Consider the following 14,480-nt stretch of genomic DNA (forward strand, 5'->3'; position numbering starts at 1 on the left):
TGATGTAACTTGTAAGGGAAAAATCCAACCGATTTGATTAACCGTACAACCGAAATGAAAGGAAAGGTGTTAACACAAACTAAACAAAAAGAGACAAAACATAAAGAGTAGAAAAAGTAAAATAATAAATAAATAAATAAAAAGGAAACAAAGAAGATTCTGGGAGTTTTGTTCAATAACAGTTCATAAGCAAATAATACTGAGAAATACAGAGAAAAAGAAAACAATCATGTAGGCAGCAAGGTTAAACATAAAAAAATGCATTAGAATTAATGAATGCCTAAGAACAATATGCTAGAGTCAATGGCAGTTTACTGATGTCACCCAAGCAAGGACAAGGCACAGTGAAAGATTTTTTTTTCAATCTTTTCTAAGTCCTAAGGCACTTCAAGCATGAAAAGCATGAAATAATGTTCAAAATGAGTGCATATAATGGAAGATGGCAGAGGTAAGGAAAAATGCCATTTGACAACAGCAATGAACAAAGATGATACAGTATACAGTTTAGTGTATATCCACCCTGTACCTACTCACTTGCCATTTTATTAAATACACCTTGGCAGGTTGAAGGGCTGCTGTCAAATTTTGCATAGCAACAGATGGGCTACAATCAGTTATTGTGAAATAAACAAAATGTGCTTACACAGTATGTGTACCTGATAAAATGGCCAATGTGTAGCTACAAGCTGTGTAACTACTAAGCAGCCAACTCAATATATGTGATACTGTGAGAGTGGCATATATTGGGGCTGAGGTTGTGGACTTATTTCAAGTTGAGGTACTGAGGTAGAACATCGTCCCAAAACTGCCGAGGCTCCTGGGAGTCAGAGTCCGACTGGCTTCTCCCAGCTGAGCCCTGCTGAGGCCTGCTTGACTGCTTGGCCTTCTTGGTCTCTTGCTTTGATTTGGGTGCCTTTTTATTCCCTTTTCCTTTCTTTTTAGGTTCTTCTTCTTCTTCTTCTTCATTTTCTCTTTCTGCTTCTTCTTCCCTTTCCTCTTCCTCTTCTCTTGCTTCTTCATCGTCTTGCTCTCTCTCATCTTCTCCCTCCTCTTCATCTTCTTGGTCTTCATCCTCCTCATTTTCTGCTTCATCCTCTTCTTCCTCATGTTCTTCACCACTTTCCTCCTTCTCTACTTCTTCAGCTCCTTCATCTGCCTCTTCTTCCTCCTCCTCATTCTCAGATTCATTATCTTCTTCTGCTTCCTCACCTTCTTCCGTTCCTGCTTCACTGTTTTCTTCCACTTCATCATCTTGTTCCTTCTCTGCTTCATCTTCATCTTCCTTCTCTGCTTCACTGTCTTCTTCTGCTCCCTCATCTTCATCATCTTGTTCCTTCTCTGCTTCACTATCTTCTTCTGCGCCCTCTTCATTTTCCTTCTCTGCTTCACCATCTTCTTCTGCTCCCTCATCATCCTCTTCCTTGTCTGCTTCACCATCTTCTTCTGCTTCCAAATCCTCATCTTCCTTGTCTGCTTCACCATCTTCTTCTGCTCCCTCATCCTCCTCTTCCTTGTCTGCTTCACCATCTTCTTCTGCTCCCTCATCCTCCTCATCTTCCTTGTCTTCTTCACCATTTTCTTCTGCTCCCTCATCCTCATTGTCTTCCTTCTCTGCTTCACTGTCCTCTGCTCCCTTATCTTCATCTTCCTCTCCTTCTTCCTCCTCTGTTTCTTCCTCTTCACCTGCTTTACTATCCGCATCTTCTTCTTCTTGACTCTCTTTCTCTTCCTCCTCCTTCTCCCCTCCATCATTTTCTGTTCCTCCGCTCTCCTCCTCTCCTGCCGCACTCTCTTCTCCCTCACTTTCATTTCCACTCTCCATTTCATCTCCCTCTTCCTCATCTTCTGCCTTACTCTTCTCTTTCCCCTCTGACCCTTCCTGCTCTTCAGGAATACTACTTTCTTCTTGATCATCTTCTTCTCCTTCTTCCTCTCCACTCTCAGTCTCCTTACTGCTATCCTCCTCAGCTTCACTGTCATTTTCTGATTTGGCACTTTCCTGCTCATCTTCGCTCTCTTTTTCTTCTGATTCTTCTTCCTCTCCCTCCTCCTGCTCACTCCGGCTCCCAGCCTCTTCACCAAATTCTTTGCTGCTCTCTTTTTCTTCGACCTCGCTCACTCTGCTTTCATCCTCTTCTTGCTCTTCATCCTCACTCTCTTTCTCGTTTGTATTTATCTCACTCATTTCTTCTTCATCTCCCTTCTCCACCACACTACTACTTTCTCCATCAGACTCAGCTTCGCTCTGTTCTTGCTCTCTGTCAGTTTCACTTTGCACCTCCTTTCCCTCTCCCTTGTTTTCCCCATTATTGCTTGACACTCTTGTAGTCATGTAATTTCCTTCCTCATCACTTTCATTATTGTTTGTTAAATCACCCGTCTTACTCTCTTCGTCATCCGCACTGCTGCTTTCCACCCCTCCCTTTATCAATCCCTCACTTTCTGTTATCTCCCTACTCCCTTCCTCCCCCTCCTCCACCTGTGATATCTGACCACTCTCATCTCCTGATTCCTCTCCTTCTCTCTCACGTCTGTCACTACTTTTCTCCTCCTCTGATAACTTGGCCTCATTTCCAGACTGGAACTTAGGGGTCTCCTCACCTAAAGGTCTAGGTTTGGGCTTTACGTTTATTGTAGCTGCTGTTCTTTTGCTCGGTCGCTCCTCTGCTGCTTCTGAAGCATGAGTGATGGATGAGGCATCTGAGAGAGTTCGTCCAGCAAGTGCGTTTGGCCTTGGCCTGCCTGATTTTGTTTGTGCTGCAGACTGTGAGGAGCTGCTAGCTGTTGCTCGTGACTGTGCCTGGCTAGTGGTCACCTCTCTCAGAAGACGCACAGGACTTTCCGGTCTAACATCTTGAATAAATGAGGTTACTCCGGTAAGAAGGTTTTGTCGCATGGTGTCTGATTGCAATTTTGATTCTGACTTTGTGCTCTTGGTTGCATTGGCTACTGATTCAGTGTCCATGGATTGTGCTTTGGTTGTCTTTTGTGTATTCCAGTTTCCCTTAGAAAGCAAAAGGCTTGGGTCAGGTTTGGTCTTCTTAGTAGGATCATATACTTGAATATGATGTTTGTTTCTTGTGCTGATATCCCTTGTGCTTACATCTCTTTTGTCATACTTTTTAGAACTTGACTTTGACTCGGACTCAGCAGTGTCTGGTGATTTGCTTTGCACAAGTACTGGCTTACTTTTCACCTTTGATATCTTGCTTTTAGCCTCTACAGGTATGTGTTTTGCCTGTGTGATTTTTGCAGCAACCTCTCTAGGTATCTCTTTACCTGCTTGATCTTCTTTAGGATTCTTCTTCACCACATTTTCTTTCTGCTCACAGTTTTTTTTGCTGCCTTTGGAGTCTGATTCCTGGTGAGTTTTGGATCCTGCTTTTCCCGAATCCCCTTGGCTTGTGAATTTAGCTTTTCCCCTTGATTTAACAGCCTTAGTGTCAAAGTCTATCTCTGGACAATTCATTTCAACAGAATGATGTTTAGTTCCAGGCTTGCTTAGTTCTTCTTGACTTGGCTGGGTTTTCCCTTTAGGCTGTTTAGTAGATTTACTTTTACCTCCAATCTCCATTAGTTTGCTTGGCCCTGCTCTGTGTATGGGTGTGCGAGGCAGAGACTTAGCTCTGCTAATATCAGCCAGGCTCATTGGCTGGGTCTCTTTCTTTGCTCTACTGCTCTCTGCACTGAGCCTTGTGGGCCTGCTTTCCTTCAAAGCTATCAGTGCATTCTCCTTATCACTGCCCCAGCTTTGGGAGCTTTGATAGGAGCTTCTGGAAAGTGGAGAATCCCCAAGCAGTGATTTGCCACTAGGGCTTCTCAGTAATTCAGTGGGCAGGGCTTTATGCCTAGTAGAGCGAGCAGGGTGTTGTGCAGGCTGTCCCACCTCCTTACCGTGCATTTTCACAACCTTAACCTTCTTCTATCCAAGCCCCCGGAAGCAGAGGACAAAAAGAGGGAAAGTATTAGAGAGAGAGAAACGAATGAACATGCTGAGCAGGATGAATGTGTGCAGAATGAACTCAAAGCTGAAAAACAAATGAGAAAAAAAGTGCAGTCAATGGAAAAGACAAGAGCCGGACTAAGGGAGGACAAAACTGAAAATAAATGAACACCTTTGGGAAAAGTCTAGACAGTTAAATGACCAGTGTTAAATGGACACCTATGGCTTTTAATTTACCCCTACAAAGCTTGGTCTTCTTTATTTTAAATCTAGTGCTGGGAGAATTGACAAGGACAAAAAAACATAATGGATTCTGTAATGTATGAACCTAAACATCGGTATCTCAATATTACGGCATTTATTACAGCTAGCTTTTATGCCAGAAACCCTACTGAATATCAGAGGTGTTTAAAAATGTGTTCAAAAAGGTGTTTTAAATCATGTTCATTTAGTATAAATAATAATAATAATAAAAAAAAAAAACATTTAGCTAAAGGTTACATATTTAAATGATTCTCTTAGTTAAACATCAGCAAATATAAATTAGTCTGCTGCCTACCTTCTGAACAGGAGACAATGTAAGACTCTTCTCACCAGGGTCCATCTTTATGACATGAGTCTGTCAGTAAAGAAAGAAATGTGAACATAATCAATATTTTTCTTTTCAGTCACTCCATGAATCTTGTACAACAGATACATATCTGTACATTTGCAACCAACAACATTTTTAAAATGTGGAAAATTACATAAGAAAATATCAGACAAATTTAAGACAAACTGTAAAATATCACAGCATTAAGTCACTTAAGCACTCACTAAATTTAACAAGTCAGTGGTTTCTCCCAAATCCTGCACACTTTCACTGTCCTCACTGTTTTCAACAGCAGAACTTTTCCCATCAACTTCTTGCTCTTTCATCACCTTGCCTATCAAAATACATGCACAAAAACACACAAAGCTGTCAAATACATCAATAACGCAAGTACTGATAAATCTAACACTTTCACTTGGTATGTGAAAAAAGCTATCAATCTTCAGAATTGTGGAAAAACTGTTTATTACCAGTGCTGTGGTGAAGACCATTTCTCTGAAGGCCACTGGAGTCCCTCTTGCTGTGTAACTCCATGGGGGGGAATCTTGGGGGCAAGGTCTGACTAGATACAGGTAGAGATGCACTGAGGTAACCTGAACTAAGAGGTGGAAGAGTCCGGAACATCATGCCAAACTGTTCTGGAGAACGTTCCTAAAAGCAAAAAACAGGAGATTTGACTTTAAATGTAAAATGTTTTAGCTTTATATGTTAAATGTAATCCTTGAAATTAGAACATCTGCTGTAATGACTGCTTCTGTATATGAACGTGGCTCAAATCTAAATTTAATTGAGTTCCCTGCTGTTTGCTGCTCAGGAGTACACAGTGTTTAAAAGAACCCTTACTGACAGAGAATAATCATGTATAATTTCTGACTGGTGAATATTTAGCTAAGTAATGGTAATTAAGGGTTATTTCAGTAAAGCTTCAAAGGAGGCTGCATTGACCCACCCTTTCTCGGCGTCTGACACGAGCTGAAAAGCTTCTATTGAGGTTGCTCTGAGTGACAGTCTCTCCAAGCAGTTCTGTGTAGGACTTCTCAAGATAGTCCTCAGTGATGTCATCATCCTCTAGAATCACGTCTTCTGACCCTTTGATCCGAGGTTTTGCCAACACCAGCATGTGGCATCCACCACATGTAACCTAGCACAGATATAAACACATACAAAAATATCCAGAAGCTTGATACAGAAGCTTGAAAATGTAAGATATAGAGATTATATTAATGAAACTCACAGACTCCACATTATATTTGAGGAATCTTGGACATAAAGTTGGTTTGAACTGGTTGGTGAAATTCTCCTCTCCTAGACCCAGCTTTCCATGACGGCCATCACCAAATGTGTACAGAAGGCCACTATCTGAAATGAGCACAACAGAATAAGAATACAGAATTATTTTTTTTAATTTATATTCCTACAACTGAACTGAATACATTTTCAACAGTATTGCACAAAACTATGGATAATATCCAAACATCACTTGAAAAGAACAAAAAAAGGATGAAATAAACTATGTGAACCAATATACCAAATTGTAGTCCCATAGCGTTTTAAAAACAATTTAAAAAATAATTTAAAAACAAAACTATTAAGTATTTAAACCTTAAATATTTTCAGAGATTATGTTATGACCTAGTTTAACTCAAGGCTGGGACAGTAATATGTTTTGAAAAATACAAAATGGTATTTTTGGGTACTATCTATTGGGAGGTGGCTGTCCCAAACCCTAACCCACATTTCACTTGTGAAAATATTTTTTCTTGTATTTTTTCCAAAGTTTTTAAAAATATCTTTTTAATTTCTTTTAAAGTAATGGATTTAGGTCATAAGTTTAATTTTTAAATTTAAAATGCTGTCCCACATTTTTATGTTACTGCTGAACACAAAGAGTTTTAGTCCACAGATAGAGCTTTATTTTAGCTACACACTTGAATTTTACAGCAGGAAGTGAGACTACATCCCTGTCTCTCATGGCCAGATGGTGAACAGTTAGAGCCCATTGTTTTACGTAAATGTCTCCCAAAGTGTACCCTTGAGAATTGCCACCAGTGAAACAAAATGTTCTCCAAATAAGCAAACTTTTGTTTGTGATTCATTAAAACATTTTATGATTTATGTGCGTCCAACTGTCAAAGCTGTGTCTCCTAGTCATGTACTGGCTATCGTTTTTGAGTTATGCTCAAAATTAGTTAAAATTGTCACTATCGTATCAGTCACAACTAAAACATTTCATGAAGTTTCTGTAAAGTTATGATCATTTGTGGGGATGATTTACCTAATAAAATAAGCATAATTAAGGTATGATGTCATTCATAGCTAAAGGATTTTAATCTATAGTACAAGTCAGTTAGAAATCTGAAATGTATTTTGACTTTGAGCCAATTTGACAGAATTATCCATATAAATCATACAGAATGAATTCTAGGCAATACATGAATTAAAATAGATAAATTAAGCAAAGATGAACTAAATAAATTACACAAAGATTAAATGAAGGTATACATTTAAATGAAAGGCAAAATCAAAATAAAAGTGATCTATTATGCTTTATTAAAAGGTATGGATGCACAGTCAGAATCAGCCAACATTGGCAGATTTTTGCTCAAAACATGAAATCAGTAATCACCCAATTTATTGTTTTTATTTTGGCAGATCTGTGTTGCAACTTTATGACATAAATTAGGTGAGGCAGATAAGTGCACTCGCATTGTATTTGAATGTCGGTGCTACACCTGTCCCAAAAAAGACATAGCATATGGTACCTGTAAGAACGGCGGTATGATTTTCTCCACATGTTATGTGTTTTACTCTCCCCTTGCGGAAGTGCTCCACCACTCTGGGCAAACAAGACTCGAAGATGAAGGTGCCATGACCTAGTTGTCCAAACTGACCCAGTCCAAATGAATATAGATAATTCTCTGAGTCAGATCACACACACACACACACACACACACACACACACAAGTTAGGCAACAAATCCTTTCAGGGTAGATAGACACAACTATAAACTACATTATATAGATAGAATGATGGGACTTGGTTGCCCTTAACAACAGTTTGCTTATTCTGCTCAAAAGTTACTGAAGCATGTCCTCATACCAGTGAAAGCCACTGTGTGTCCTCCACCACAGGCCACCTGTAGCACCCTTTCAGAAATGCCCCCTACATGCTGAGGCACTTTGTGATTAGGCAGCTGAGTGGTGGACAGTCCCAACTTTCCACAGTCCCTCTCTCCAAACGTGAACAAGGCCCCATCCACTGGAACACACAACACAACTGCCACTTAGCAACATGGCTTCCAGTCCAGCATGACCAATGCAATTCATCCATTCAAGTTAATGAATGAAATTTTCATTTCAAGCAATGCAGTCCTGGCCTTCAGTGGCTGATAAACGTCAAGCACTGTCAACCACTGAAGGCCAGTGAAGAGACATCAGCATTAATGTAATGTAAGCTGATAAAGTCTATGGCCAAATGGAGCTGCTTCCCACCCTTGTTTCTTTAAAGGGCACACTGCATTTTATTGTTATATTGCCACATATTGCAACTTTGATATGCTTTCCAATACACTCAAGCATTTTAGTGAACCTTTGATTTCATATGCTGAAAGACTGGCTCATATTATTTTTCACCACAATTATATAGGGATGGGTGACTAAACAAAGGAAAGTAAGGTGTTGGTCTGCCATGTGCTGCCAGAGCCTAAAGGAGTACTGGCTCTGGAATTGTACTGGAGGGTCAGAACACCATTTTGGTTTTACAGATATTTCCTCAATTGGTGTTTTAATGATGGTGATGATGGAGAGCACTATCTAAGATGTCAGTTAAAAATGCCCTCTACAGCAATCACCAGCTGCCTTTACTGTAGGGGTCAAACATTTAGGTCTGTTTGCCATACATATATACCCTCACTGTGGAAAATATGATAAAATATGACTCACAATATGATAATAAATGGCTCACTTTTTTCCACGTCTCAGCAGACAGTGCCTGTGGTTTTTGTATCACTGAACTCCCAAATGTGTATTTGCCTCTGTAATTATATCTCTTTTTTATAGAACATCCTTCATTCTAGTGGCAGCTCAAAGTGTTTTACATACCGGTGATAATGTTTAACAGTAATGGAAGTAACTATGAGTGTTAATTTAAAATCCTATAGGACAAAGACAGATCAAATTTAAAAGATAAATACCATGGAGACACAGAATTTTAACTGAACACTAAGTAAAGAGATTTTAAAAGTATGTATGGAGCCTGACTGTCTAACAGAAGGTGGAACCTGTGAGTTCCACAGTTTAGAAGCATAATAATCAAGGCCTCTCCATGTTTTCTATAGTTTGTAGAAAGTATTTGCAGAAGATCAGTACCTGCAGATCTAAGATCATGTGTTAGAAACAGAAACAGAAACAGACAAGCATTCTGTGAAGTCTGCGAGTTCTAGGTCATTTAAACCCCTAAAAACTTTAGCAAAACTTTACAGACTATCCTAAAAGATACAGGTAGCCAGTGCAGTTCTTTCAAAATGGGAATGATATAACTCTCTTTTCTTATTTTAGTTAGGATCCAAGCTGCTGTATTCTGTAAGAGAGTATGTTCTATTTTCTTAGGAAGCCTAACAAGAAGAGCATTAACCAATTCTGCTTGTAACAAATGAATGAACAGGTTTCTCTGTGTTGCTCTGGGGCAGGAAAGGCCAAACCTTAACAATATTTCTTAAATGATAAAAGCTAATGACTCTAGTGACTGTGTTTACATGCAGCATGTAAGAGCTCAGAATCTAAGATTACTCTCACATTCTTCTCACAAAGCACAAAACTTTTCCTCCTGCTATCTTCATCCAAAATTGGGGCAATTTTATACATGTCAACAACCATAGTATCAATTTAATAAACATATGTAGTTTACCTTTCTGAATGCATCTGTATTTGTTGTTTCCCAACTCAGTTATTAAAAAAGTATTTTGTTTTCCTTAAATTTGTCACCCATCTGTATCCATGCGAATGCCAAACACCCAAAGAACATTTGCATCTTAGCTTTTTATCTTAGCTTCCTCCATCTAGTAAACATAAAAAAGTTCTTAAAACATTACCATTATTCATGATCTAAGAATAACATTACATCGAACCCAGGACTATACTGGACTGCAGAGCTGTATGATATATGCCAGTGTAAGTGTTTATACCTGTAACAATGGCAGAGTGGTAATAACCACAGGAAACCCAAGCCACTCGTCTCCCGACAGAAAGCTCCTGAGGAATCACAGCACCAGCCTCCTTACCCAAACCAATCTGGCCTTCAGAGTTATCACCCCACACATACAGCTTTCCATCCTCTAAGAGAATAAAGCAAGAAGAGTGAGCATAATCCAGAGAACCTAATACTGGGGACACAGAGGAACCACACCACTGTGCAGAGCTGTAGTTAGCAGCTCTAGCCATAGCCACTTTTAAACTGGGCTTTAATGCCTAGAAGTCAAGATTACTACTGGAGATAAGAAAAGCACGGTGTCATTGGATATTAATTTATTCTTACTCATAGCTCATTGAAGTAAATAAATAAATCAATTGAAGCAGATAGAAAAATAAGAGATGATATTATCGTTTAAATTTGAGGAAAAGATACTGCAATCGTGTTTATGAGAAAGGGAAAAAAATGGAAAGAAAATTTGAAAAATTTGGATGTGCCGACTCAAACCAATCAAATTTGAATGCAAATTAAATGTAAATATAATTTCTTACATAGCAATTCATGCAACTGTATATATGCATTTATACTGCCTAGAAAAATGACAGCGATAACTCTTGACTTCTAAGGATCAAAAATTTCATACAGTTTATGAAAGCCATGTTGATGCTACATAAAAGTTCTGAAAACACTATACCATAGTAGTAGTTAACAAGTACTAGTTTAGCATGTTTCATACATGTTCACAAGTCTTTTACAGGGGCAATGAAACCAGGGCTACACAGATTGTGCACCTTTTACAATTAACAATCAAATATTATTCTTTACAGTTGTAAGCAAACGATTGGGTGCCCCTGGTCAATTACACATTTTATGTGTGAAAATATAGTTATAAGGTTTATTTGCTGAATATAACATAGTATGAATAAAATTAAACATAACATTTGTCAAATGCAAGAGTTTTAATACATTGTAAATGTATTAAACTCAGCAAATGACTAGACATTGTGCATCAACATTTGCAGAAAACTGCCTTTAAGTTTGCTTAGCTTCTTTTCAATTAGAAAATCAACATAACATGTAATTTGAATGGGGTTCAAATTTTTGCATCAAATTGTATATGCAGAGGGAGTCTTACGCATAAGGGCAGCTGACATGTTGGAACCAGCAGCAAGCATTTTGATTGGACCACGTTTCGTGAAGAAATCGACCAGCTGGAATGAGGCTCTCTCCTCGTAGTCTCCAAGACCAAGCTGGCCTTCATTATTCCCACCAGCCGCGTACAGGTTACCACGTGCTGATGACACAAGCCAGACTACTGTCACATCCCCCAACCCTTGTGTTGCCTTATCAACAACACTCATGAAGAAAATGACTTCTTTTGTATGCCAGCACTGCTAGCATAATGTGACAATGCTGCTGATTTTACTCTCTGTCGGAAAATATAGTATAGGTATACAAGTATACTTACATGTGTAAACAAGCGTATGAGTCCTTCCACAAGCAACAAGCTTTACTTTTTCAGATTTCAAAGCTTAAACAAAAGAAGAGTTTCTAGATTAGCTGCGAAAGGGTTAATAAACATGCCACAATCTGAGATTTCAGAACACCAAGATGAGTATGCGCTCTGATTCCCCATATAGGTGGAGGAAAAAGCTGCTTGATGAGTGGCCAAATAGATTTTTTTGTTGAAATTGACTATTTCTCAAGACAAACAAGTACAATTAGCATTGTCTCAGCAATCACATGCCTAGAGCTCTAGGATTAAACAAGATTATGGACCACTCCAGATTGGGATTAAGAGGACCACAGATCTGTGGCTTTGTTTTTTCCCGCTTCCCTCCTCAAGACTTAAAATACTATACAATGCTAATTAATATTTTATTATAGAAAAAAGGCTCTATTCAACTGAATTCCATGCACATTGCACTGACTGGTTTAGCAGCTGCTAGTGACAGAGAGCAAGACTGCCCTGTGCACTCTTTCTGATAAAATAATGAATCAGACAATCACATACCTTTCACACATGTAGGTTTATTTACACTGGCCTTTGTTCCAAGACCTAACTGCCCCCAGTTATTACTGCCAAACATGAACAACTTTCCATTCTCTAAATGGAACAAAAACAGAGATTAGAAGGTTATAGATATTTAATTAGACATATGTCATTTGTAATACTCCAGGACTTTACATAATGCTTAAGAAATGATCAAACACAGCCTGGACATACCTGTAATGAGTGCAGTGTGCTCATCTCCACATGCTATCTTCAAAGGGACATCATTTTTCAACCAAAATTTGCTGGGGGCATTGTCTGCAAATTTACTCTTGCCAAATGTGAAGACGGCCCCTGAGTCTGCAAAAAAATAAGGCAATATCTTCATAAAGGCATTTCTTTACCATCCCTTTCAGACTCAAAGGCTTTGGTGATAAATGATAGCCACAAAAAATATTCCCAAAACTATATAATCAATTATTTTTATACAACTTCTTACATACTGCACTGAATCCAATTAAACAAGACTAATTATAGTCATGTCATGAAGCAGAGTTGCTCAGTGTTCTTTAAGAGCTGATCATTTCTACTTTATACTTAGAGACTCTCTCTCTCTCTCACATTATATATATCCATCTATCCATCTAATGTTCTAAGCTGCTTCTCCGTCAGGGTCGCGGGGGGGTGCTGGAGCCTATCCCAGCAGTCTTCGGGCGGAAGGCAGGATAACACATACATACATACATACACATACACATACACACACACACACACATATATGTGTATGTGTATATATATATATATATATATATATATATATATATATATATATATATATATATATACACACACATAGGCCACTTTATTAGGTACACTGTTCAATTGCTTGTTAACACAAATAGCTAATCAGCCAATCACATGGCCGCAACTCAATGCATTTAGGCATGTAGAGGTGGACAACTTGTTGAAGTGCAGACCGAGCATCAGAATGGGGAAGAAAGGTGATTTAAGTGACTTTGAATGTGGCATGGTTGTTGGTGCCAGACGGGCTGGTCTGAGTATTTCAGAAACTGCTAATCTACTGGAATTTTCACGCACAACCATCTCTAGGGTTTACAGAGAATAGTCTGAAAAAGAGAAAATATCCAGTGAGCGGCAGGTGTGTGTACGAAAATGCCTTGTTCATGTGAGAGGTCAAGGGACAATGGGCAGACTGGTTAGAGGTGATAGAAAGGCAACAGTAACTCAAATAACCACTTGTTACAACCAAGGAATGCAGAATATCATCTCTGAATGCACAACATGTCGAACCTTGAAGAAGAAGCTACAGCAGCAGAAGACCACACTGGGTGCCACTCCTGTCAGCTCAGAACTGGAAACTGAGACTACAATCCGCACCGGCTCACCGAAATTGGACCACAGAAGATTGGAAAAATGTTGCCTGGTCTGACGAATCTCGATTTCAGCTGCGACATTCAGATGGTAGGGTCAGAATTGGACGTAAACAACATGAAAGCATGGATCCATCCTGCGTTGTATCAACGGTTCAGGCTGAGCTGGTGGTGTGTGGGATATTTTCTTGGCACTGTTTGGGCTCCTTAGTACCAATTGAGCATCGTTTAAATGCTGCAGCCTAGCTGAGTATTGTTGCTGACCGTGTCCATCCCTTTATGACCACAGTGTACCCATTCTCTGATGGCTACTTTCAGCAGGATAATGCACCAAAGCTTGTATCATCTCAAACTGGTTTCTTGAACATGACAATGAGTTCAGTGTACTCCAATGGCCTCCACAGATCTCAATCCAATAGAGCACCTTTGGGTGAACTTTGGGTTCATGTGTGATTCGCATCATAGATGTGCAGACGACAAATCTGCAGCAACTACGTGATGCTATCATGTCAATATGGACCAAAATCTGTGAGGAATGTTTCCAACACCTTGTTGAAAGTATGCCACGAAGAATTAAGGCAGTTCTGAAGGCAAAAGGGGGTCCAACCTTTTACTAGCAAGTACCTAATAAAGTGGCTGGTGATTTCCTTCGGAATCAATAAAGTCTATCTATCTATCTATCTATCTATATAGAGAGAGAGAGAGAGAGAGAGAGAGAGAGAGAGAGAGAGAGAGAGAGAGACTTTATTGATTCCGAAGGAAATTTAGCAATATATAGCGACATAATTAATCATGATAAATATTCTCATATTTCCACCTCTCTCATCTTGTAGCTAAGTTCTTCTTTGGTGGTCAATACAGCAGAGAGAGAGAGAGAGAGAGAGAGAGAGAGAGAGAGAGAGAGAGAGAGAGAGGCGTGACCACATGGCATGGTTGCCCCTGACAACACATAACCAGCTATTTCTCATCTCAAATAGCTCGCTATATTTTAATATAACGTGAAATGGTAAATAACTAACATAATTCTACCCAAAAGGTTAACTTAGCTATCCTAATCATGACACAGCTCCTGGAACGCACTGCACTCCCATTGGTTACGTACTGTTACTAACCTACCATCTAAGTTAGCTGGGTAGGCTAATTCAAGCGGAGTTAGTGTAACGTTAAATGTTAGCCAACTGGCGGGGCAAAAAAGCACTAATGTCAGTTGGACTGTAACTTCAAAGAAAAGCAATAATAAAGAAATGTATCTTACCAGGTATCTCCTCCCCGGCCTCTCCGGCCATCGCTACGCTGTTAACGAGCTTATGTGCGGCGCTGTCTGTCCACCGAGCTCTGGCAACCCTCAGCCAAAATAAACGCCACATCCGGTTC

The 14,480-nt window shown here is 39.4% G+C and overlaps 1 protein-coding gene across 1 annotated transcript; it reads right to left on the reverse strand.

Moving 5' to 3' along the window:
• Positions 1–165: 165 nt before the first annotated feature.
• Positions 166–14,477, reverse strand: LOC108425698 (calponin homology domain-containing protein DDB_G0272472-like). Its single transcript, XM_037534296.1, has 14 exons — positions 14,362–14,477; positions 11,950–12,075; positions 11,737–11,829; positions 11,191–11,253; positions 10,858–11,016; positions 9,718–9,867; positions 7,635–7,793; positions 7,298–7,453; positions 5,770–5,894; positions 5,485–5,676; positions 5,006–5,186; positions 4,760–4,869; positions 4,503–4,562; positions 166–3,922 (listed from the first exon to the last, which is right to left on the reverse strand). Exons 1-14 carry the CDS (start codon positions 14,390–14,392, stop codon positions 764–766), a joined length of 4,764 nt encoding a protein of 1,587 aa, XP_037390193.1. The 5' UTR covers positions 14,393–14,477; the 3' UTR covers positions 166–763.
• Positions 14,478–14,480: the final 3 nt, after the last annotated feature.

The sequence above is a fragment of the Pygocentrus nattereri genome, chromosome 25 (assembly GCF_015220715.1).
Source record: "Pygocentrus nattereri isolate fPygNat1 chromosome 25, fPygNat1.pri, whole genome shotgun sequence".
In the NCBI taxonomy this organism is placed as follows: Eukaryota; Metazoa; Chordata; class Actinopteri; order Characiformes; family Serrasalmidae; genus Pygocentrus; species Pygocentrus nattereri.

Coding starts and splice junctions, on each gene's coding strand:
- LOC108425698 (XM_037534296.1), bottom strand. CDS start 14,392: ATGGCCGGAGAGGCCGGGGAGGAGATACCTG. Junction 11,830..11,949: donor GCACACTGCACTCATTACAG/GTATGTCCAGGC, acceptor TGTTCCATTTAG/AGAATGGAAAGTTGTTCATG. Junction 7,794..9,717: donor CCACTCTGCCATTGTTACAG/GTATAAACACTT, acceptor TGTGTGTTCCAG/TGGATGGGGCCTTGTTCACG.